General features: G+C 54.0%; 1 protein-coding gene across 5 annotated transcripts; it reads right to left on the bottom strand.

Moving 5' to 3' along the window:
* On the bottom strand, positions 1–22,233 carry TCOF1 (treacle ribosome biogenesis factor 1). Of its 5 annotated transcripts, none has more exons than XM_076350400.1 (18): positions 22,123–22,233; positions 21,468–21,523; positions 18,520–18,662; positions 17,685–17,791; positions 17,060–17,405; positions 16,144–16,238; positions 15,453–15,677; positions 14,553–14,822; positions 10,311–10,485; positions 10,004–10,146; positions 7,909–8,082; positions 7,143–7,389; positions 6,806–6,891; positions 5,840–6,068; positions 4,156–4,722; positions 1,648–1,748; positions 1,051–1,087; positions 1–589 (listed from the first exon to the last, which is right to left on the bottom strand). In XM_076350400.1, the coding sequence occupies exons 1-17, from the start codon at positions 22,231–22,233 to the stop codon at positions 1,055–1,057; spliced, it is 3,108 nt and encodes a 1,035-aa protein (XP_076206515.1). In that variant the 3' UTR covers positions 1–589; positions 1,051–1,054. The 5 variants fall into 5 exon arrangements, with proteins under 5 accessions (XP_076206515.1, XP_076206517.1, XP_076206516.1 ...); XM_076350402.1 differs by having other exon boundaries at positions 1,051–1,084; XM_076350401.1 differs by having other exon boundaries at positions 6,806–6,888.
* Positions 22,234–22,548: the final 315 nt, after the last annotated feature.

Raw genomic sequence — 22,548 nt, 5'->3', positions numbered from 1 at the left:
TCCCACCGTTCTTTTTTTATTTTCTATGCCATAAAAAAAACCCACAAAAAATTACGCCGCCTTGGCCGAGAACAGCTGCCGGACACAGCTGTTCAGTGCAACTCCAGGGACTCGATAATCACTGCCGTCAGTGTTAGAGTAAAAAGTAAACCCAAGAGCTCTCTTCCATAGTAGCAAAAGGACTGACACCACAAATCACAGAAGGGAGAAGGAAAAAAAAAAAAAAAAAAAAGAAAAAAAAGAGGTAAAAGTTTCTCTTAAAAATATAGCTCTGTGATGAGAAAGAGATGGCTGGGTGTCAACTAGGAGGAAAGCAGTTTATGCAAGCTGGCTCTTCTCTGGTCAAACTGCTTCCTTCAGTTCAGTTCTTGTGCAACAGGCGAGCCGTCAGGAGGGGCAATAAACACGTCTCTGGGCCCCAGTGGGGCAGGAGGAGGCAGAAAGTTACACCGCTCTGCTCTAAAAGTCACAGTTAAAAGAAGTTATAAATTATTATTTAAAAAAATGTTGGAATTCTCCTGCTGAGCTTCCTTTTCCTCTCTTCTGTTTGATCTTCACCCATAAATCCTTAATCACAGGGATGCGGTACCTTTGGGGAGAGGAGTTAAAAGAGTTAGGGATGGGGAGGAGGAGAACAGCCTTACAGCTGAGGAGAGCAAGGGCAGAGTCATCTGGTCCACTTCCAGGTGGCTACAACATCACCATCTAATCCACATTACTTTTCCAAGCTCCCTGTGGTCAGCAGGGACAGACGGACACTGCCAGAAGCCACTTATCTCTGCTGGTGACAGAGGACAGCAACGTCCAGGCTGGACATCCAGTTGTCAGCAGCTAAAGAGTTGAGGTCAAACACATCCAGAGAAGCCAGCACACTGCTGCATGACTTTCCTTATATCGGTCCACTCCCTGGCCTTCTAATCTAAGGCCAGGCCGACTCAGTGGGTGTTTAGAGGGCACACCGTCTTCCCAAGACTGGCCCAGGAGTACTGAATTTGGCCAAGGTTACCGCCGTTCAGAGGTACAAACTGATAGTCCCCACAGACCATGTACCTTCTCACAATCCTTCAGGCTCAGCTGTTTTCTTCTTCTAAAAAGAAAAGGGTGAAAAATAAATCAGTATCATCTGCACCACAAACATGAAGGACCCAGCAGAGCCACAAGCCACAGAGGCTTCTTGGCTGCCATATTGACAGGGACATATCCCTAAATGAGGAAGGTCCTATAGTGTCCCTCTGCCCCCTTTCCTAGCCCTTGGGGTGGGACGCAGTAGCCTGCCGAGCCCTCAGGAGCTCCAGTTTCTGCTGAAAACAACTAGATGAACAGACAGCTGAAAAGCAGCACTTACTCCTTGGGCAGGTTCTCTGCCACCAAAAGGGCCCCCTGGGTTAGACCCCTCCAGGGAAAGGGATCTCTCCTGGGGCAACGGTACAGGAACAAGCCCTTCTTCAAGCCACCCCACTCCTAAACAACCAAAGGTCAGGGTGTCTCAAGACTAGCCACAATGAACTGCAGCCTCCTCTGTCCTGCCAGCAAGGCCAGGACACGGCTCTGTTCCTCTCCAGCCTGGCATGCTGCAGGGATGAGTGTCACAACCGTGGTTCGGAACAGCTCTCCCCATGGTATGCTGTCCCAGGGTCTTGCACATACCTTCTTCTTCTTCTTGTGAACCTCAGCAGAGCCATCTGCTGTCGGCTCCCCTTCCGAAGACACCTTTTTGCTCTTCTTCTTTTCCTTTCCAGTCTTTTTTTCTGGGAGAGGGAAAGAAAAGTCAACTAAGAGAGGGACTCTGGTACTGCCAGCCTGTGAGAAGGGGCACAAAGAGTGGTGGGAGCATCTCCAGTAAGTTTTTGATTACATCTAAACCTGAGCAAGCTTTCCAGAGCAGTAACTCTGGGTGAGGGCAGAGCCCTGCCACAAGGCAGCTGTGCCCAGGGCTGTTTCTCCAGTACCTTTGAGCCAGAGCGGTTTGATCCCACCATCCACACATACATGTGGGCAGAATTACACAGGTTCCCCCGTCCTTCCCACCTCCCGCTGCCCACCCACTCCGAGGAACCACTTCAGCGCCGGAGCGGCTGGGCACATGCCAGAAATCAGAGCAAGGGGAGCTACTAACACAGGATGGACACAAGGTTCGGCTCAGCACGACTGCTCCAACAGGCTCCAGCTCACCCCTGTGCAACAGCCCACACAAGGGCTGACGGACAAGTCTGTCTCCTCCAAAATGAAGGGCTGCATCTCCGCAGAACAGAAACCCCAGCAGATCTGGCCCATCCATTTCATGTCCCTCTTTTTTTTTTTTTTTTTTTTTTTAAAAAAAAGCCTACAAGATCCAGCACAGAACCAGCTCTGATTTGCAATTGCAGTCTGCACTGCAAAGAAAAAAAAAAATTGCCTTTACATTAGGGCAGCAAACAGAGCATTACAGAGGCATGCAGACAAGAGGGGCAGGAAACACTCTTAATTGGGAGCAACGAGCAGGAGGCTGGTACCATCCTCCTCTTTCTCCAGGGGTTTGAAAGCAGCAGTAACAGCCCCGAGCCAAATCTCTTGAATGAGCTGCTCACCATGTTGCAGCACAGACACTGAACAGGCAGGGTCAGGAAGGGGCACTGCCACCCCACTGGGAACAGCAGTGGCTGACACGGCAGACGACAGCGCGGATTTCAAGGCTGATCTCTCTTAAAGAGGCTGGCAGCAAGGGGTCACATTCAGGAAGCTCTGACTAACACAAAGCCCTGCACCTGTGAACGCTGGGCTTCCTCTGTCCACAGCATGTCAGGGACCTTCTGCCTGCCGTCCCCAGCCACGTTTCACCTTAGCTCTCTGCCAGCGCATGTTGCATTTGCCACGGAGGAGCCAGAGCAGCCAGCTGGGTTAGCAGAGCCGCTCTGCACTGCAGACACAGAGCAGGGCACCATGCAGAGCGCAGCGAGCGGCACACAGGCCTCACGGCTTGCATCTAGCAAGAACTCTCCCAAGCCCAGCGCAGGCGGGCACGCCACGCAAGGAGGGCAAAGAAGCCTCAGGAGGTTCAACGCGGACTCACCTCAACCCTCTGCCAGCCCTCAGCTAGACAGCTGCTTCCAGGGTAAAGGCCAGGAAAGGAGAAAGACCTGGAGGGACGGCTCATACCATGGAAGATGCACGGGGACATCAGCTTGCTCTGCAAGCAGCAAGGATCAGCGCAAGTGCTTTGTCGGAAAAAGACCTGGGGGTGTTGGTTGACAGCCGGCTGAACATGAGCCGGCAGTGTGCCCAGGCGGCCAAGAAGGCCAATGGCATCCTGGCCTGTATCAGCAATAGTGTGGCCAGCAGGAGTAGGGAAGTGATCGTGCCCCTGTACTCGGCACTGGTGAGGCCGCACCTCGAATACTGTGTTCAGTTTTGGGCCCCTCACTACAAGAAGGACGTTGAGGTGCTGGAGCGTGTCCAGAGAAGGGCAACGAGGCTGGTGAGGGGTCTGGAGAACAAGTCTGATGAGGAGCGGCTGAGGGAACTGGGGTTGTTTAGCCTGGAGAACAGGAGGCTGAGGGGAGACCTCATCGCTCTCTACAACTACCTGAAAGGAGGTTGTAGCGAGGTGGGGGTCGGTCTCTTCTCCCAAGTAACAAGCGATAGGACGAGAGGAAACGGCCTCAAGTTGCGCCAGGGGAGGTTTAGATTGGATGTAAGGAAAAATTTCTTTACTGAAAGAGTGGTGAAACATTGGACCAGGCTGCCCAGGGCAGTGGTGGAGTCCCCATCCCTGGAGGTATTTAAAAGACAAGTAGATGAGGCACTTAGGGACATGGTTTAGTGGGCATGGTGGTGTTGGGTTGATGGTTGGACTCAATGATCTTAGAGGTCTTTTCCAACCTTAGTGAGTCTATGATTCTAAGTATCAACACAGTTCCCACTGTGCCGGATGCAGGACAGAGGGGCAGGAGAGCCTAGCTTGCTGTCTGCAACATGACCTGGTGCTGAGACTGCAGAAAAACACTGAAGTGGGGTGTTAAAAATCTGGCACTGGCTTTGGGTGGGCCAAGAGGGAAGTAGCCAAGCAGGAAGGTAACGGGAAAGTGGGTGCCACTCACAAGGCCCCACACCAGAGGCTGAAAGTGCATCAGCTGCAAGAACCTATTGCAAATGCAGCCCCAAGTGAGGGATGCTTACTTTTAGCTGATTTTTTCTTTTCCTTGCTGCCTGGCAACTTCTCCAGGTCACCAGCTGCTTTCTTCTTTTTCTTTTTGGTAACTTCTTCGTTAGCTTGCCCTTTCCGCTTCTTTTCCTTGGGCTGCCCAACAGCCCCATCCTCTCCTGGCAGTTTCCGCTTCTGAGATGTTTTCTGCTTTTTATTCTCTTTGTCTTTGCTCTTAGATGTTTTCACACCCTTGTCTGCCGTGGAGGAAGATTTCTTCTTTTCCTTCTTTTCTTTTTTCTCCTTTTTCTTCTTCTTCTTCTCTTCTGACCCTTCCATTGTCTGCACTGCAGGAACTTTGGCAGCAGTGGTGACCTCGTCTTCGCTCCCTGAGCTTGACTCCTCTGATTGTGGGATGGAGAACGCTGCATAGGACCATGGGGTCACCAGTGCCCCTTTTGCTGCAACATCATTCTCTTTCACAGCCAGGGCTTTCTTGACTGGGGAAGATTTGAGGCTGGCATGACCTGGTTCTGTTTTTCCTGCCACCTTCTCTTTGTTGGAGGCTTGTGTGGCTTCCTGCCCTGGAGGGGGGTTGTTTTCTGCAGAAACAGTGACAAGAGAGAGAAGACAACTCAGGGAGCGTTTGTTACATAGACCACAGTTACTGGAGGACGGAAATATGTTTGAGTTTGAAGAGGAGCATCCGGTTCTCCCTCAAAAGCAAAGCCTGCTGGCCATCCCAGCTACAGCAGAGCCAGAGAAAGATGCCTCAGCCTGAGATCAAGTATCTGGCGAGGGAAGTGGGTTACAACAGCCACAACAGCTTTGGCCACATCCATGGACAACAGGGACTAGACTAAACCATAGCACAAGACGGGTGAGCATAGATAGAGCAGTCCTTCCCCAGGACACGACCCCCAGTAAGCCAGGGACTTCCCAAGGTGGAGGGGGTACCCATACCACCAAGTTTAACCATCACCAATGGCCTATCCCCCAGCACCTGGGCCTTCTTGAACCTATGTATAGTTCTGACCTCCTCAACAGCCCTTTGCACAACTTAATGATGTACTCAAGAGGCCAAACAGACCCATCTGAGCCTCTAGAGCGGGCCAGAGCTCACAGCCAGACCAGAGCTCATCTGAAGGTGCCAGGGTCGTACCGGAGCAGAAGCAGCTTCCAGCTCCGAGTTTTACAATTTGCCAACAAACCAGGGCGAAAGGGAAATGGCAGAACATTTAGTTTCTCCATAGGTCTTCCCACTTGCTTCCCCTCTTCTGCCCTCCAGACATGCTACAGAGCCCAGAAAGACCAAGGGGAGGCTTGAATACCAGCACTGTATAAGCAGATGTTCTTCAGCCAGTGTTTAAACGTTCCCTAGGAGCCATCACTACCGCAGCACACCAACGCAGTCGGCATAGGTTTTAGGAAGAGCCTTACCTACTCCCATTAATTGCATTAATTATGGCAGTTAAAGCAGAACTTGGAAGAGGCAAAGGCACAGAGCCTCACAATCCAGCCAGCGCAGGAGGGGCGTTCAAGAAGAGGGCTGTTGTCGTGGCCAGGGGAAGCCAGCAGACGGCAGCAGCACTCCATGCTACTGGGCTCTGCGGTGGAGACACGGTGGGAACAGGGCCCCGTCCCAGTGTCAGCCTCCCGTGCCAGCACAGCTTTGCTCCTGGGCCAAGCAGATTCCCGACCTTGCCAAAGGAGACCCACCTGCTTTGTGGTTTGCAGCCACCTGGTCGACGTCTGTGTCGGAGTCGCTGCTGTCACTGCTGGAGCCGTCAGCTGGGGCTGCTTTCCCGGAGGCCTTGGCAAGGGAGTTTGCAGCAGTCACGGCTGCTTTCCCTTGCCCCACTTTGCCTACAGGCTGGGGGGGAACAGTCTTTGGCGCTTGGGGTGCTGTTGGGGTCTTGGAGAGGCCCAGATAGCCTGTGAGGAGGGACTGAAACAGCACAGACACACTGAGGAGTCACAGCAGGGCAGCCTCCCACACACCAGACACACAGATCTGTCTCTGCTGCTATTGCCCCCGTACTCCAAGTGAAGGGCCCACCTTTCACCACCCGCAGTGATCTTACACTGCTCAACTAGCCCTGCAGAGGCCAGGGCTGCCAGGAGAGGGGGCCAGCACTGACAGACACTGGCTGAGCTTACAGCAGCGACAGCTGATGTCGAAAGGTCTCCTTTTTGTTCTCGCCCAGTGAAGCAGGCTTGGGGGAGGCTCCTGGCCATTAGCATGCACCCACGCACAGCTAATGCACTGCAGATGTGCTGCACGCCCTGCACGTTACTTACAAAGGGAATTTAATGGCTTGGACATGGGTTAAGTTACAAATAAAAGTGGGGGGAAAAAAAACCCTGCTGCTATTGGCACTGTGCACCAGTTCTCCTGGTTTAACCCTTGCAAGGCACCACCTCCCATCCCTTCCCCTGGGGAAGGCACCATGAGCCCTGGACCCAAGGCCTGGCTGCCTGGGGAAGCGTTCCAGGTTCAAAAGCCTCTCTCTGCCCCCACCAAAAGGCCCTGCTCACAGCACTGTACTGGGGAGCCCCCACTTCTGCGCTGGCAAACCCACTCAGCACCCTGTTTGCTATGGCTGAGAATTCAACCCTCTCTCTGTGCTACTTAAGGGCCAGTTGCAAGACCCGAGAGGATCCCAGCCTGCTCAGGTACCATACCTGCGACGCTGCCTCCTCCTCCTCACTGGACTCCGAGGAGGAGCTGTGGGCTGGCTGGGTCCCTGCTGGTTTCTGCAGCGAGCCTGCTGGAGGAGCAGAGTTCACCCCATTAAACCCACTACTGCTGCCTGGGGCTGAGCTCACCTATCCAGCACAGTTACTGCCACCAAAAGGCCTTCTGCCTCCAAAGAAAAGGGGAGTGCTCTGCTAAGCTGGAGAGGAGGAACCCCTCTCCAACCACTATGTGAAGGTGACACACCTCCCACGGGGTAACAAAAGGCTGTTCCTGCCCTGGCCTGGCCAGCAGCACTGACAGCATCTTCCTGGGAGAACTGACCAGGTTTGGGGGGCTGCTTGCATGGCTCCTCCTTGTCACTGTCTGAGGAACTGCTACTGCCCGAGGTCTCCTCTGCCTGGGTGGGCGGCGTGGCCTGGCTCAGCCGGGCGCCCTGTGCTGGCTGCAGGCCTGGCTTCCTCGACTTGGCAGTGGGACTTCCCAGGAGCGAAGCAGCCTCCGGGGCGGCAGTGTTGGCTGGAGGAGCTTTTCCCACAGGAACCGTTTGCTTTAGGCAAGGAGTGGGGGCCTAGGGAGAAGAAGATGAAATGCATCTGGAAGGAGGAATAGTTATTCCTAAGTTCATGGAATGGCTCATGCCTGTGAACTATAAGAAGCAGCCCAGAGCAGATGGGCTTGGACCACCTCGGCCCTTCTTCAGCCACACTGCTCCAGTTCGTGTCAAGGTTAGTCCAAGAACGTCTCATGCAGGGCGCAGAGACCCCCATCTCCCCCGGCCCACAGATGAAGCAGGCAGCTGTGGCCAAGCAGACAACTCCCGACTGTACAAGGCACTCCTATCACAAAAGAAGGAAGAAACCTGCCAGCCAGCTGGGAGGCAGGAACAGCAAAGGTACCAGGGCTACCCTCTGCTCATCTGCCACCTTATGGTGCAGTAACAGTGGTTAAAATAGAGCAGCCCCCCTCTCCCCCCACTCCATGAACACGCTCCCCCAGCTGGGGACACAGCACCAGCCTCATACTCCAGCACACCCATCTGCCCACTCTCCCCAGGGAAGCTCCCCACTTTAGTCTCCTCCGTCACTACCTCTCCTGCCAGCACATCATGCTCCGAGGAATCACTACTTGAGCTCTCAGACACTCTGCTAACTGGAGGGACAGCAGGCGCTTTTATCCCCTTCCCCGAAGGCAGTGTGGCATTAGCCTTGGCAGCCACTGCGCTCGAAACCTTGGTTACTTTGATGTTCTGCTGGGACAGACTCTAAAATAGATGAGAAAGAAAATCAGGACAGAGCACAACTTGGAGGGAAAAGAGACACAAGCATACACCAATCCACAACTAACTCCTGAGCCCTTCCATTATTTTCAGCACAGCACCAAGGCTCTCCCCCCCCCCCCTTTACAGGCCAGCTCTGTCTCCTACAGCCTCCGAGCAGGGCCTCTGGCACAGCCAGGAGCAGAGGCATGAGGGCCAGCACACTGGGAGTGCCTAAAGCTCAGTGCCCCAAAGGCACCCATCCTGAGGGCAGGCAGGCAAAACGTGATGTGCTTGCAGGCTGCGAGATCCTTATCCACTGCAGCCCCAGCAAGACTGCAGTCGCAAACCCTACTTTGCAAAGCAGGCACTCAGACTCCAGGATGTCTCCTACACTCTAAAAATCACACATCGAGAGTTAATTGGCAACAGAGATAAAGCAAAGACACCAACCACAGGGCAAATCTGCCTTCAGGTCCACAAGCAAGCCACAGATTAGAGAGCAAATTAACAAGAAGCAATTTTGTTGCCTCACATTTGAAACCTCCCATCAAACTGAACATTAGGAGGGGTTAAAAATAGAAGAGCCAGGGGCATGGAAATCAGACACTGACATCAGGTCCAAGACACAAATACCAGCAGAGGAGGGAGCAGGAGCGACGAAGGAGTGCTCAGCCTCCTGGTTTGTGTTACAAACGAGGCTACGTGAGCAGCCCTCCCTCTCCAGATCTCTGACAAGCTGGGCCTTTGTGGGCTGACATTTCCCTCACACAACATCTGGCCTTCAGAAAGGAAGGCAACGCTCCACCATGCAGAGAGCCGCCAACCCGACGTGAGCTCTCAGCCGTCTTGCACAAAGCTCAAGTTACAGCAACTGTGTTATTTTATACAATCTTGGTACTATAAACACGCTTCAATCAAGGACTGCTCAGGCTGGCTGCCTGCCCACCAGGTGGGGGGAGACAGCCTTTCCACTGGCCACAGCATCAGGCCAACATGGGGAAGGGTTTCCTTGAGTGCACACAATCCCCCTCTCCCAGCAAGGGCACTGGCCAGACAGGGGACGCATATGTGCGGGACAAAAAGCACACTTGGCCACTAAGCCCTGGGCTCAGAGCACCAGCCAAGCCACCACCATGTAGGAACGGCAGCCATGTTCCTCAGTCAAGGCTTCTTCACGTGGTTTCTTTCTCAGGCTCAAACTGCAGCAGAGGTGCAGAAACAGCCAAGCCAGCTTCACACCGAGGCAGCTCAGGCCCTAGGGAGCTCAGACGCGGCCCTGCGGGACTGGCATGGAGACACAAAGAGACGTGACATGAAGAGACTCAGGTGAGAGAGCTCCATGACACTCAGCAGTGTCTCTGCACAGAAATGGGGGTCATGTCCCTTCTCCAAGGCAGGGGTCTGGCTCCTCCAGCTGAAAGGCAGCAGGACCACTGTGCTACCCTTCAGGACAGATCCTCCCAGCCTCCCAAGGCTTGTGGAGGGGGAGTCCAGAGAGCTCCAGCTGCACCCCACACCCAGGGGTTTGGGAGGAAACAGGCGACGCGTTGCCTTGGAGCTACCCAGCTCATGGAAAGACTCTGCCTGCAAGGATTTGGCTGCTTTTCCACTATAACTCCCTGAAGTAGGGCAAAGGGGACAGAGTCCCAGAGGACATCTGGGCTCGTGTGTCTACTCATGTTCCTGCCAAAACATTCACACCCTCCACTGCTTTCACACACTGCAAGCTTGCTGCGGTCAAGACGTGCACCCAGAGCCAGGGTCAGCGAGACCCAGGGACGCCGCCAAGAAAACCTGACCCAGCCAACAGGAGGGCTCCTCTCTGCACCACTCATCACCCACCCAGCTGCCACCTCCTAAGTCCTGAGACCTCCTGAGCGTGCAGGACTAAGTGTCCACACCCAGTGGGTCAGCAGCTCCTTACCTGTGAAGGGGGGACTACTTCTTCCTCTGAATCCGACTCCTCACTGGAATCATCGCTGCTGTCCACAGGTGGAGGGGCTGGCGCTGGTGCTGGAGCTGGTGCCTTCTTCACGTGTGTTGGCTGGGGCACAGCATTGGTTTTCACTGCAGAAAAAACAGAAGAGATTGTCACCATGAGAAAGAGTTGCTCTCTGTGGCTCTCCAGACCAGGAGCTATCACAACTGGCTGGGCCATTCCATGTGCAGGGGAGAGAAGGAAACTCATGAGGATGCAGGTGAGGGGTCTTGGCCACTACCAGGAGACTTACCAGCTTGTGGAGGCTGTGTCTGTGCCACAGGGGACTCCTCTTCGCTGTCAGACGAGTCACTGCTCCCACTTTCTGAGGCCTGGCTTTTCAAGGTGCTTCCCACTGCTTTTTCAGGCAACCCAGCTTTAGCAGCCTGGCTCCGGTTGGGAACAGGCCCAGGCTGTTCTGTTAACCTCTTAATAAAAAAAGAAACACAGGCCCAGAAGTGTGGTATTAGTACAGGTGTTGTTTAGGAGTTTAAGTGCAGTTTCAGCTCAAGCTGGGTTTTGTTTTACCCTAACACAGCTGTTACTAACACTCACTCTATCCTTGCCGTGTTGGAAGGGGCTTCAGTTACTGCCTGGACCGAGCTGCTGGAGAGACATACCACTGCATTTACCAATATGCTTTTGACAGGAAGCCTGAGTGTGTTTTACTGCACGAGCATGCAGGGCTAACAGCGCTCATAAGCTCAGAACAGCAATTCCTTATTGAGGCCAAGACACTGGCTGGACAGGAGCCTGAGGGCAGGAGAAGCACTGCAACCCTGAGACTCCCATTCCAAGGAAGCCTCTCATTTAAGCACGACCTCCCCCCAGCTTGGGGAATCAGAAGGAGCTGGGAAAACTTACGCCAAAACACTTGCAAGATTCAGAGACAGTCTCAAAGCAGCTACATCCTAGAGCTGCTGGAGAGCTCAGCGTAGACACAGGGCTGACACAAGCGTTTGGGATCACAGAGGGTGGGCAGAGACAGACCAGGACCCAAGATACGATTGAGCACCTTGGAAACTGATCTGTCAACAGGCCTGAGAATTTAGAAATCTCCAGACAACAAAAAAACCCTGCAACTCACTCGGGCTGTGCCTTTCTACAGCACCCGTCAAGTCTCTGATGTCCCAGAACAGGCCATGAGCCACTGCCCCAAGCAACTAGCGTGTCAGCACTAGGAAGCCACAGTTATCGCAGCACCAGATACACAACTGCCAGGTGAGACAATCTCCTCCCAGCTCCTCTCCCGGCTTGGGCCGAGGGCTGCAGACGTCCCTCCTGCACGCTGCTGAAGGCTAGCAGAGGGAGAGGGAGCACTTGCCGAGAGATCTGGTAACTTCACCACCCACAGATATCCTCCAGGCTCGCAGTGCTCTGCACCCACTCAGTTTACTCCACTCATCGTTCATCTCCGGGCTGCTCTGCCAGAGTACATCACGCTTGCCAGGGCAGGCAGACCCCATCCAACCTGCATGTGACGGCAGCCCACTTCAGCGCTCCATCTCCAGGCCTCCCGCAAGAAGGCGAGAGACTCCTGCGTGGCTGCACAGCCCCTGCCACCCCTCTCTTCCAACCCTGCCGTGCTGCTAACGCAGCAATACCCTCTCAGCCCACAGCAGAGGACCAGGAGGACTTCAGCAGCGCCGGCCCAGCCGGGGGCTGCTCCTGGCCAGCAGCCGAGAGCACCAGCCTAGCAGCCTCCCGGGAGGACAGATCTTACCATGCTTCCTGGCACAGTCCCACCGAGGGCTGCCACTGGGGCAGTGTTTATCATCTCCAAGCCAAACACTAAACAGACAACAGCATCTGCATGTTTATCCCATTAAAGAACAGCTCTCCGAACAAGCCAAGCACATTTTGACTCTGCTTAGAGAAACAGAAACCTCCACAAGTACTTGGGGAGGGGGGATTGCAAACCTCACTTGTCTGTTTTGTTTTGATACCAGTGAGTCACTATCTCCAGGAGAGAGGCCAGATTTGCAATGCTGAAGAGAGAGAACTACTTGAAGCAGACACATGAACTCACACACTCTACTTGAATGCGATAGCTCCTCTCCCTCTCGTCCCAAGCACTGCTGTGCAAGGGAAGAGTCTACTGAGATCAGACCCCACTCGCTCACTTTTAAGACCTTCACAGCAACGGGACTGGCTTCTCCCCCTACCCAGATGCATGGCACAAGGGCTGCTTCATTTCCTAACTTAGCAAGAGATTGGGAAAGAGCTGCCATACAGAGGCATCCTGACACAGAAGGAACATAACAGGATGGTCGCTACCAGATGGCTGACAGCCGCCACGTCCTGTGGCACAGCCCCCGGTGGGATCAGGCCAGCAGCGTGGCTGAGTTACACCCAGGGAGCGGGGTAACACAGGCAGAGAGCTTCTGACAACTTAACAGTCACAGGTACTGAAGTAACTCAGAGAGGAGGAAAATAATTCAAGAGGAAATCATTTTTCCTGCTCCCTCTCCAGCCCCCAAACCAGGAGCTGCCTGCGGCTCAGTACGAGTGTGATGACTCAGCTCCCGCACAACCCATCTGCCACTCTGCTGGGTCCATTTGCATCATGCAGCGCTGCATGACAAGAGGGGGAAACAGCACCGAGCCACACGCTCAGCGCACATTGTAACAATCACACGCCATCGCTGCCCGTGCACCGCGGAAGCACCGCCAGCGCCTCAGGACTGGGACCAGTATCTCAGCTGTGTCACGGCACAGCAAAGGTACGACTGTCACCTGCAAGGGAGCGGGGACAGGGTTCAGGGAGGGAAAGAGACCATCCATCTCTTGGGAGATTTGGCCTCTCCCCACAGGGCCCGCGGTCCAAGATAAAAACTTGCAGGCACAACTTCTACCAGCGCAGCCCGCACGGGTTTTCCTGGGATGCTCAAGGAAGACACAGGTTCCCAACACACGCATGCACATACATCTCACGCCCAGTCCTGGTAAGCAGAAGCCGAAGCCTGTCCATAGAGGTCTCGAGTGCCATCTTTGGACCAAAACATCCAGGAAAGAGGAAGCAGAGCAGAATTAGCAGTTCCAAAAGAAAAGCGGCTCACAGCATCTTTAAGGTCAATCCAGACTGTCCACCATCACCATCCTTCCCCCCCAAAATATGCAAACGCCTTGTCAACTTCTTTGACTAAATATTCCTGAGTCTTCACGGGTAAACATACCAATTAAGCAGTTCAATTTAGGCATGATGTTCATTTTAATTGTGCTAATCCACCCCCACAGGGAAAGATGAAGCAGCTTCCAACGCTCTGTATCTGTTTGGATCTTGCACAGAAGCCAGAGGAAGTTGCAGGATACAGTAAGTCAGTGGTTAGCATATGCCCAAGTAGCAGATGGTGAGGATGAGCTAAGAAGAGTTTGACTGGGAGGACAGGACCGTGGACACAGCTAAGCCTAATGGTTTATCTTCAGGCTTCACTCGTGGTCTCTGCCTGTAGGCTACTAACACGGGAAGAAACAGCCTGTTTGGCAAAAATAGAGCTCCCTCGATGACAAGCTCTTCCTTGCTGACTGTGGCTGTGGAGGGGTAACCACCAGTTTGCAAGAGGGAAGATGCTGAAGTGGTTAAATAGCCATCGGCAAGACGGCTACCTGCTACTGCCAGCTTCAAATCAACACCGGGGGGAAACAAACAAACCTACCCCAGCATGTCCTTCACCTACAACCCTGCTAGAACAGATGAGTCTCGGTAGTTCTACAGTGGGACCCCATGGCACAGCTATCAGAATAGCTGCTCCTGCCACCCAGAGCTGAATCTTCACATATAATCACGCAGGAAGAGCAGCACAGAGCCAACTGTTAGAGATGCGTCCCCCTCCACCCACCTTAGCAGACCAAGGCTATAAAGACAAAAAATGCAGAGCCTCTCCAGCTCCTGCCTGTCAACAGTGAAAGGACATGTTGACAAAGAGCCTCCTTGCAAGGACACGTGAGGCTCTGCCCCCGGCTTCCCTTCCTCCCCTGCAGATAACAGCTGCCATCTCCAAAACGCTGCTTTCAGGACACTTTCTGAAGGGCCCTGCAGCTCAGAGTCAATGCAGAAGGTCTCCATACAATGTGCCTAAGGATGCTCTCAGGAAGGGATTTGCTTCCCTACGAGTTCAACCACCTAAGTCTGAGTTCATGGTCCTTCTCTGAAGGACCTCTGAAGAGGTCTAAACAAACCCTCGCAGGAGAGCCAAGACCAAGCTATCTGTGACCCCGCACACACGGCCCACTCCAGAGGGGCAAGGCACGAGTGGAGTGAAACAGTTGGTATCAAACAGGTTACTCTCCCACCCTCCTCTGGTATGGTCGAGTGAGAAAAGTTAGGCTATACTTGTTTCCAAGTAGAAGGAAAGATCTTCCTCTCTGAGGGACTGAGATACAACATACTACATGCTACTGGTGTTTCAAGGAGATCAGTAGTAGCATTTAAGGGCTAAACAATTGTCTTTCATATCCCATCCCCTGGCACTGAGCTGAATGCGGTATCACCTACCTTCTGGCTGACAGGCACAGGGAGATCCTCCTCTTCACTGCCTGAGGAGTCAGAGCTCTCCACTGGCTTTGTACTTTCAGCAGGCTTCGTGGGAGCAGCAGTCCTTCCCGGTGTGGTTTTGGCCTGCTTTGGCACTGCTGGTTTTGGTGCTGGCTTCCCTTGGGACAGTGGAAGTGTTTTTGCTGGAGCTGCTTTGCCAGAGAGTGATGCTGCTGGTGTAGGTTTCAGTGGGGATGGGACGGCCTGGGAGGATTTTGGAGGTGGCTTTGTCTGGACAAGGCAAGAACAGCGTGAAACAAGGCAAATCCCACAGCAGCATAATTCATTTGCTCAGACTGTAATCAAGGGAAGAGATTTCAGAGCCCCCTGGGAAAGGCAAATGCTGAAGGAAGATTAGCAACCGGCAGGGCACAAGGCATCCTTTCATCTAGCTGTGTGGGGACAGCCTCCCAGGATGAGAAAGCAAGACCAGACATTCTTCATCAGCCTGCTGATACTACCAGTCCCCTCCAGTGAAGTACACTGCAGCACTTTGCACTCTCCACAGCAGGGAAGCTAAGCTGCACTACAGTTTGACAAGTTAGACGCTATTTATTGCAATTTATAGCTGAGAGGCAAATTCAACCATGACAATTTACCTCTTCAGGTGGGAAAAGAATTGCCGGGTCTTTTTTTATTTAAAAGTACTGATGGATTTTTTTTTTTTTAAGAAAGGCACAATGGCTTGATTAAAGCTCAGAGCAAAGACACTGAGGTGCCTTTAAACACCCCATGCCTCTTTCCTCCCACCCCCAACATGACTTTGCTATACATTACATGCATTTACAAAATTTTCTTTTCACTGCAATTCCTAGCCCTGGAGAGGTGTGCAAAGAGAGACAGAGTCTCGGATAGACGCACTTGGGTTACCGATGGAGGTTCCTCATCTTCACTGTCTGATGAGTCGCTGCTCTCTGATGTGTCATCGGGCTTTGCAGCCCCAGGAACCGTTGTGGACGCGGGTTTGGCCTGGTTTGGTGCCAGTGCCACTTGCCTCACTGCATTCTTCTTGAGGGACACTGGAGCAGCAGGTGCACTTTTCACAGGTGCTGCATTAACCTGCACTGTTTTCGCAGCTGGTTTTGCCTGGGAACATGGGGAACAAAAGGGAACAGGAGAATCGGGTAACATCTCAGAAGAAACTGGTTGAGAGCTGTAACTGCGTGGAATCTGTTTTAAAGAAGGCTACCTTGCTAACTTTGACCAGGATAGGCTTGTTCAGACCCACGGGCTGTGGACTATCTCATGCAAGCCACTTTCTCCACGGACTGCCTGACTACATCCGTGGAGCTGCACACCAATCACCTCCTACAGATCAAAGGATCTCCCTCAACTTCAGGCACTAGGAGGAACTGGGATGGAATGGTTGATGCTGGCAGGGGTTAGCGGGGCTCTCAGTCACACAAGTGTGTTTCTCTGGCCTTGGGTTTGGGGATCCCACACGCCCAGGGAAGTGGGTGTTGTCGGACTACAGCACTGCAGCATTTCCTCTCTCCTTAAAGGGAAGGGACGTGATTTCCTAGAGACAAGGACCCTGAGTTGGAGGGGTTACCTGCACCGCTGGAGTTGCAAGCTCCTCCTCGGAGGATGTCTCATCACTTGATTCCTCGCTGCTGCTCTCAGCGGCCCCAGCTGCCTGCTTCGGCTCTGAAACACAAACGAGGAGATGTCACAGCTGCTGCCTGCTCTGAGCTCCCAGAGCATGATGCTAATGCGGCTTTTGAAGTCAGGAAAACAAAACGAGCCGCAGAGAGGGCTAAGGGGATTTGCAGGGAAGAGGGCCTAGCCCTGCTGAAAACATCAGTGGCCTGCTGGGAACAGCTTCTCCAGACAAACATTGGCCCACAAACACCACTCCCCTGAGTGCAGGCAGAGATGGGAAATCCTTCCTGGCCACCCTCTGACCCTATGGGGAGCTGCCCAGCCACACAGCTCCCTGCAAGGAGCACCCAGCCTGGCTGGACCTCCTCTGGAAAAGAGCCAAGAGAAGGTCCATTTTCAGAGCTTCTGCGATCTATTCCTCACCCCCCCCACAACACACACACTTCAAAGCAGTAGAAGATTTCCCTAAAGACTTCAAAACCCAAAACCAATCACTTTGCAATTGGGAATAAAGCGAAGATGCTGCAGTGCCTTTCCAAAAAGCTGAAAGCATCTGCAGTGTTAGTACTGCATCTCCTCCAGATAAGCTACGCTGTTATCTCCAACCCCGTAGTGCTGGATGCTGCCAGACAGACATCTTAGCACAGAATCTGCCGCTTGAAATGGGAGCAAGCATGCTGGATTCATCCCACAGAGCTCCAGAGCTGGCTGCTTTGCAGTATTCTTGCAGCCTCCCCAAGGAACGAGCATCGCTCTGAGCTTTCCAGCAAGGGAGCTGAAAGGAACACGCTGAAGGCACAGCTCAGACCTGATTCGCAGAAAAGCTGGAGCACACATGCATTTACCGCACCCCGCAGGCTCCTTACCCACTTTGGGCGCTGGGGCCTTCGCAGCTGGCGTCTCATTTTCCTCCTCACTCTCTGATGAGGAGCTGCTGCTGGAGCTTTCTGCTGCTTTGGTCATTACCGGTGCTTTGCTTTGACCTACTTTGGCCGCGGCTGTGGCAGCATGTCCGGGCTTCCCAGGACTGGGCAGTTTCTGCCCAGCCTTGGCCGGAGCTGCAGACGCAGCTGGCGCGTTGGGCTTCTGCTTATTTGAGACCACAGTTCTGTCTGCAGCAGAGAGCACTGCTGCTTTGCCTGCTGGGGCAGTGGGTTTGTTAGGAGAATGCAGGGAGTTGGCAGCTTTGCCACTCACCACAGGTGGTGTCACCTACAGGAAACAAAAGGAATTAGAAGCCTATAGACAGACGAGGGGCTAAACTGGACACAACGTACCTTAAACAGCAATCTGGCAGCTGGGAAAGCCATAGAGCTCTTTAGGGAAGCACTTGGGGGACAGATCTCTAAGAGAAGGCTTATGCCAGCGTAGGAGGGTCATTTAAATATGAATTCCACCCCAGCCCACAATTCTACACATGCCAACGTGTCTGGGTCAGTCCTGGCCTCAGAGTACTATCAGCCTTCAAAGCCGAGAGAAGAATTGCCTTACCGTAACTGCACCTTTTCCAGCTGGTGTCTCCTCTTCTGATGAGGAGTCATCGTCTTCACTGCTTTCTACATTCACTCCTGAGTTCGTGGCCAGGGAGAGGCTGGCTGCTGCACAGGAGGGAGCCACAGAGAAATTGTGTGAGCGCGTCTCTCGCGTCAAGATGCCCTCTGGTTCGCAGGAAGGCCCCAGCAGGCAGGGCCGGGTCCCATCTCCACACCTGCCCCAACACCACCGCCGCTGTCCTTGTGACAGGCAAGTGCTTTGCTCCTCCACCCCATCCTTCTCCCCACCACCAAGACAAGGAACCTGCCAAGTTCTGCATGTTTCCAAGGGCTGGTCTACAGCAGATGAGACCGAGCCAAAACCTATCAGACACATGGGGTTTTGTTAGACTACGCAAGCCAACGCCTCCCACATCAGCTGCACCAGGGATCTATCCCCACCTCAGACAGAGGGCACTGGCTTTCCAGACCAACTAACAAGTCCTTCCTTCATCCATGAAACAGGCCTGCCTTTGCTGGCCCAACACACACCTGGGACCAACTAGAAGGTGCTCCACAGTGGGCAGCGTTTGGTTCCCAAGGCTTCATCCAAGCGACAACACCCACCCCTTCCCAACGAATCATAACAGGTTTTCTCCAGCTTCAGCAGACATTTGTGCTCCCCAGAAACTCCACATGAGAAGGGGGTGCTAAGTAAGTTGTCCTATTTTTCTAAGAGCACAAGGGAATAGCCATCACTTTACAAGCATTTTCTCTAGCCAAGCAAGTCGTGCTGCTCCTACACAAGCCTCCAGTCCTACTCTGTCAACTCCAGGGAGATGAAAGGCTCCTACCGTTTGCAGCTTTCGCCTTCTCTTTCTCATCCTCTTCTTTCTCTGAGCTCTCAGAGCTGCTCACGGGATCAGGAACTCTGATCTTTTCTGGGATGGCTGCCTCCTCATCACTCACCTTTCTTCTTCTGGAATTCGAGGGAGTTCTGAGGGAACAGAATTTGCGTCAAAATAGGGGAAAAAAATATGTTGAACAAGTTGGAATACAATTATTCAACCACTCTCAGGTCAGGCTCCAGCCTAAGGACAGGCAGTGTCATTCCTCTGCAGCTCCTAAGGGGGTGGGCGAAATACTCCTCTCGCTTGCAAGGGACATCTCCAGATCTCCTCAGGCAACTCCTGAGAACAACATATCCTTGCAATACTCAGAGGAGATACTGAACACAGACTGTTTTTCTGTGTCCTAGGCAGAGTCTTTCTTCCTTTAGCAGAGAAGTAAAAATGTATTTGGTCAGGCTAGTGCTCACCACAGAGCAAAGGCATCCTACAGAACAAATTCCGTCTCCAGGAGGTAGCTATAGCCAGACAGTCAATAAATGCAGTCCCAGGGCTAGGGCAGAGATCCCCAAACAGGTCTTGGTATTCCATGAGGCCGTGAGAAGTGAATCTAAAGGCTGCAAGAGCCATTTGAACTTGGGTTCACAGGCCAAAAGGACAGAAAAGTCAGGTTGCAGAGAGATTTAAGAAAGAAAGTGGCTGGACCTACAGAAGATCTGTTGAAAGAAGGGGAGGAAGAGGCCACAGATGAGCATTAAACACTTAAGCTGTTCAATTGGGTTAAAACACGAAGCTGGAGAAAGACGTTTCCAGGCTCTGAATCCCACCTGTACCAGCAGAACAGATGTGGCTAAAGTTATCATTAATTTTCAAATGAAAACATAGGTAATACATTCGCTTTATTACGAGGATAACATTGGCTGGGCACACGTCTGCGTGTGATTCACACATGCAGTACTTCTAAGTTGGTAAAAGCCCTGAGACACCCACAGTTATCAGAGGCGAAAAAAACCCTTGCTTTGGTGCCAGTTCAGCTTATTTTATTTGTTCATCTAATTTAAAAATAAGATTAGTTTAACGACTTGGCCAGTAAAGATCGTGCTTATTATGAGTGTTTCAGTAGCGCAGCTGTAACGGCAAGTTCTCTGCAAGCAGGCTAGGCCGAAGGCACATTTGCTATTACAAAGCGCTGTGAACTACTGTAATAATCCTTTAATAAAATAACAGGGCAAGCCACACAGGCAGCTACGACACTCCAATTCCTTCCTGATTCAGTGGCAGCTGACAGCACAACAGAGACTGCTGTGAGAATGTGTCGTGAGTGACCAGGCGCTCAGGGATACTGCATGGGGGAAAACAGCGGTGCCCGCAGGCCCTGGCCCTACAGCAGCCCGGAGCATTTGAGGGCTGCAGGGCTCCCAGCTGCTCCTGGGGCTGAGGGGATCCAGCTTCCCCCTGCACCCAGGCACCCTTCCACCCCCTCCGAGACTAAACAATACTAAACGTAGCCCTGGAGGAAGGCTGCTCTTAAGTAACTGGAAATCTCAACTGTTAAGTTCACTTTGAAAGAGCTTCTGAAAGGGAGCACCAAGGACGGCCTCAGTTAGACGGGCAAGAGCCGCAGCGCAGTCGGAGGAAAGGCATTTTCAGGCCAAAAGCCTATGAAGCGACAAGATGCGAGAATCACAGCTCACCCACACGACAGCACTCCAGCGAGGCAGCGCACTTTCTGGATAAACAAGACTACTGGTCAATACATCCCTCACTGTGACTCCAAACCAGGCGTAACTGAGAGGGACCAGGAGTAAAAGGCGTACTTGCGGGGTGGGACCACAACATAAGGGTGACGCTAGAGAAAAAGGAATTAAATGTGATGCGAGTGCCCTGTCACCCCCCCGAGCTTTAAAAGTAATAGTGTCGGGAAGGGTTTGCTGTAGCACCCAGTATAACTAGCACAGAGAAAGGTCACCATCAATACCCAAGGGAGCAATAAATTGTTAGAGGGAGGAACTGCAAGCCTGTTTCTACGCTGCTACATCCTCACCTAGATCCAGCCTTTCTCCTGCTCAAGTAAGAAAATCACGGAGACAAGAGCGAGAACCGGGATAGCGCCAAGGCACGAGGTGTTCTAGCAGAAGACACCTTTGAAGCAAACACCCGCTTCACGAGGCTGCTGGCACGGCCACGCTGAGAAGCATCTTCACTCCAGCGCTCCTCAGCACGGGCACAGAAGCCCAGCTCCACCGATTCCCTGATAACCCGGCTCTGCGGCTGCCACCCGGCCTCTCTCTGCAGCGCTGCGCTTCAGCATCAAACCAAAGTGAGTGGTGCACAGGGTGGGTGCAACCGTCGTTGCACCCCACAGATGGGAAGCCTCCACGCTGCAGACCTTTGTGTAGGGTACTCGGTGGAATATCTATGTGGGAAGGCGTTGGGCTGAACATGTAAGGGCTTGAAAGGACAGGCTGAAACCAAGAGACTTCCTCCAAGTCGGAAGATACGTGATCTATGCCAAGGCTTAAGTCCCTGTAAGAGCCTTGGCATTTCAGCATCTGCTCAAATTCTCTGTTCTTGGGTCAATGCTCCTGCAAAGCACGTGGCTTTAAAAAGAAAGTGAAAAAGAACTGGGGAAAAGATCTTTGCCAGTAAAGCATAACTCTGAGGCCCACAGTACTCCAGTATTAACCCCAACTGGCCAGAACAGCATCAGCTGCTCAAAACTAGAGTAACAACTTGTCTCCAAGCTCAGGAAACTTTAAACGAAAGTAATCTTCAACATCTGAAACGAATCGGTCTGAAACCAGAGGCTAGGAGGAAAGTCTGCTGAGCACAGTTATCATCGGAAACACTCTAACAACGGGAAATTCCAGCAAATAAAGATCACACGTGCCATGCAGCCTGGATGTTAACACAGTCTGGAATCTATTTGATAGTCATTTCCTCCTTTGACTTACTTTTCCCAGTGGGTAAAGATGTCCTCGAGAGAGGTCGAGAGGGAAGGGAGCAACTTCTGTGAAAGCAGAAGGAACGCAAGTCAGGCATCGGCCCCGTTTCAGGATGCGACGGCCAGACGGAACCAGAGGCCGCAGAGGCCCCTCCAGGAACCCCCAGGAAAACGGGAACGTGCCCTCCCCGCACACAGCTCCCAGTAAAGCCCCTCTCCCCTCCCCTCCCCTCCGGCGGCTCGTCCCGCTGCACCCAGGGCCGCGTCCTCCCCTCGGCGGCACCGGCGGGGCTTCACCCGCAGCAGCACGTGTTCGGGGAGCACCTGCCCCCCGGTACGGGACGGCTTCATCCGGCGGGCTGCCGGCCTCGGCCCTTCTCCCCGGCCGGCTCGGGGCCGGGCCCGCCCGCGGGCGCCGAGGGGGGGACCCGCTCGGCGCCCGGCCGGCACGAGGGCCCACGGCGGGCCCGGCGCCCCCAGGGAGGGCCCGGTGGGCGGTGAGGGAGCAAGGGGGACCGGGCCCTCCGGCCCCGCCGAGGCCCGTGCTCCGGGGCCGGGGCCCCCCCGCCGGCCCCCCCCCCCCCCCCCCCCCCGCGGCCCCCCCGCCTCGCCTCGCCTCGCCTCGCCCCCCACCCCACCCCCGCCCGGGCCTTGTTGCCCGTTACCTGCCCGATCTGCGCCTGCAGCTCGCGGGCCGCCCGGGCGTAGCCGCCGCGGAGCAGGTGCTGGTGGATGAGGGCGAGCAGCTCCCGCCCCCCGCGGCCGTCCGCCGCCATGGCGCGGCCCGCTCGGCGCAGCCTGGGGTCGCCGCGTGCCGCGCGGCCAGACGTCACGTCCGCTTCCGCCGCGCGGCCCTCTGGGAAATGTAGTGGCGGGCTGGGGCGGTCGCCTCATGGCGGGGCCCCGCCCGGGCCCGGGATCCGTCGCACCCGCCCCGGAGGGAGAGGAGGGAGGCGGCGAGGAGGACGGGCCGCTAACCGGCGGGGGGTGGACGGGGCGGTGACTGCTTCGGCAACATCCACTCGGTTTTCCAGCTGTGAAGACGGAGGCCTCGCTCCTACAGCACTCGGGCGGGGAATCCGCGGGGCTGG

Source organism: Aptenodytes patagonicus, chromosome 12 (assembly GCF_965638725.1).
Source record: "Aptenodytes patagonicus chromosome 12, bAptPat1.pri.cur, whole genome shotgun sequence".
Classification (NCBI taxonomy): domain Eukaryota; kingdom Metazoa; phylum Chordata; class Aves; order Sphenisciformes; family Spheniscidae; genus Aptenodytes; species Aptenodytes patagonicus.
This window is presented reverse-complemented; position numbering and strand designations above follow the sequence as displayed.

What these genes read in the sequence shown, in the direction of transcription:
- TCOF1 (XM_076350400.1), bottom strand. Translation starts at nt 22,233, where the DNA reads ATGGCGGCGGACGGCCGCGGGGGGCGGGAGCTGCTCGCCCTCATCCAC. An exon ending in TGCAGGCGCAGATCGGGCAG is followed by an intron (nt 21,524 to 22,122) that starts GTAACGGGCAAC and finishes CTGCTTTCACAG; the next exon opens with AAGTTGCTCCCTTCCCTCTC. An exon ending in GACACAGCCTCCACAAGCTG is followed by an intron (nt 10,147 to 10,310) that starts GTAAGTCTCCTG and finishes TTTTTTCTGCAG; the next exon opens with TGAAAACCAATGCTGTGCCC.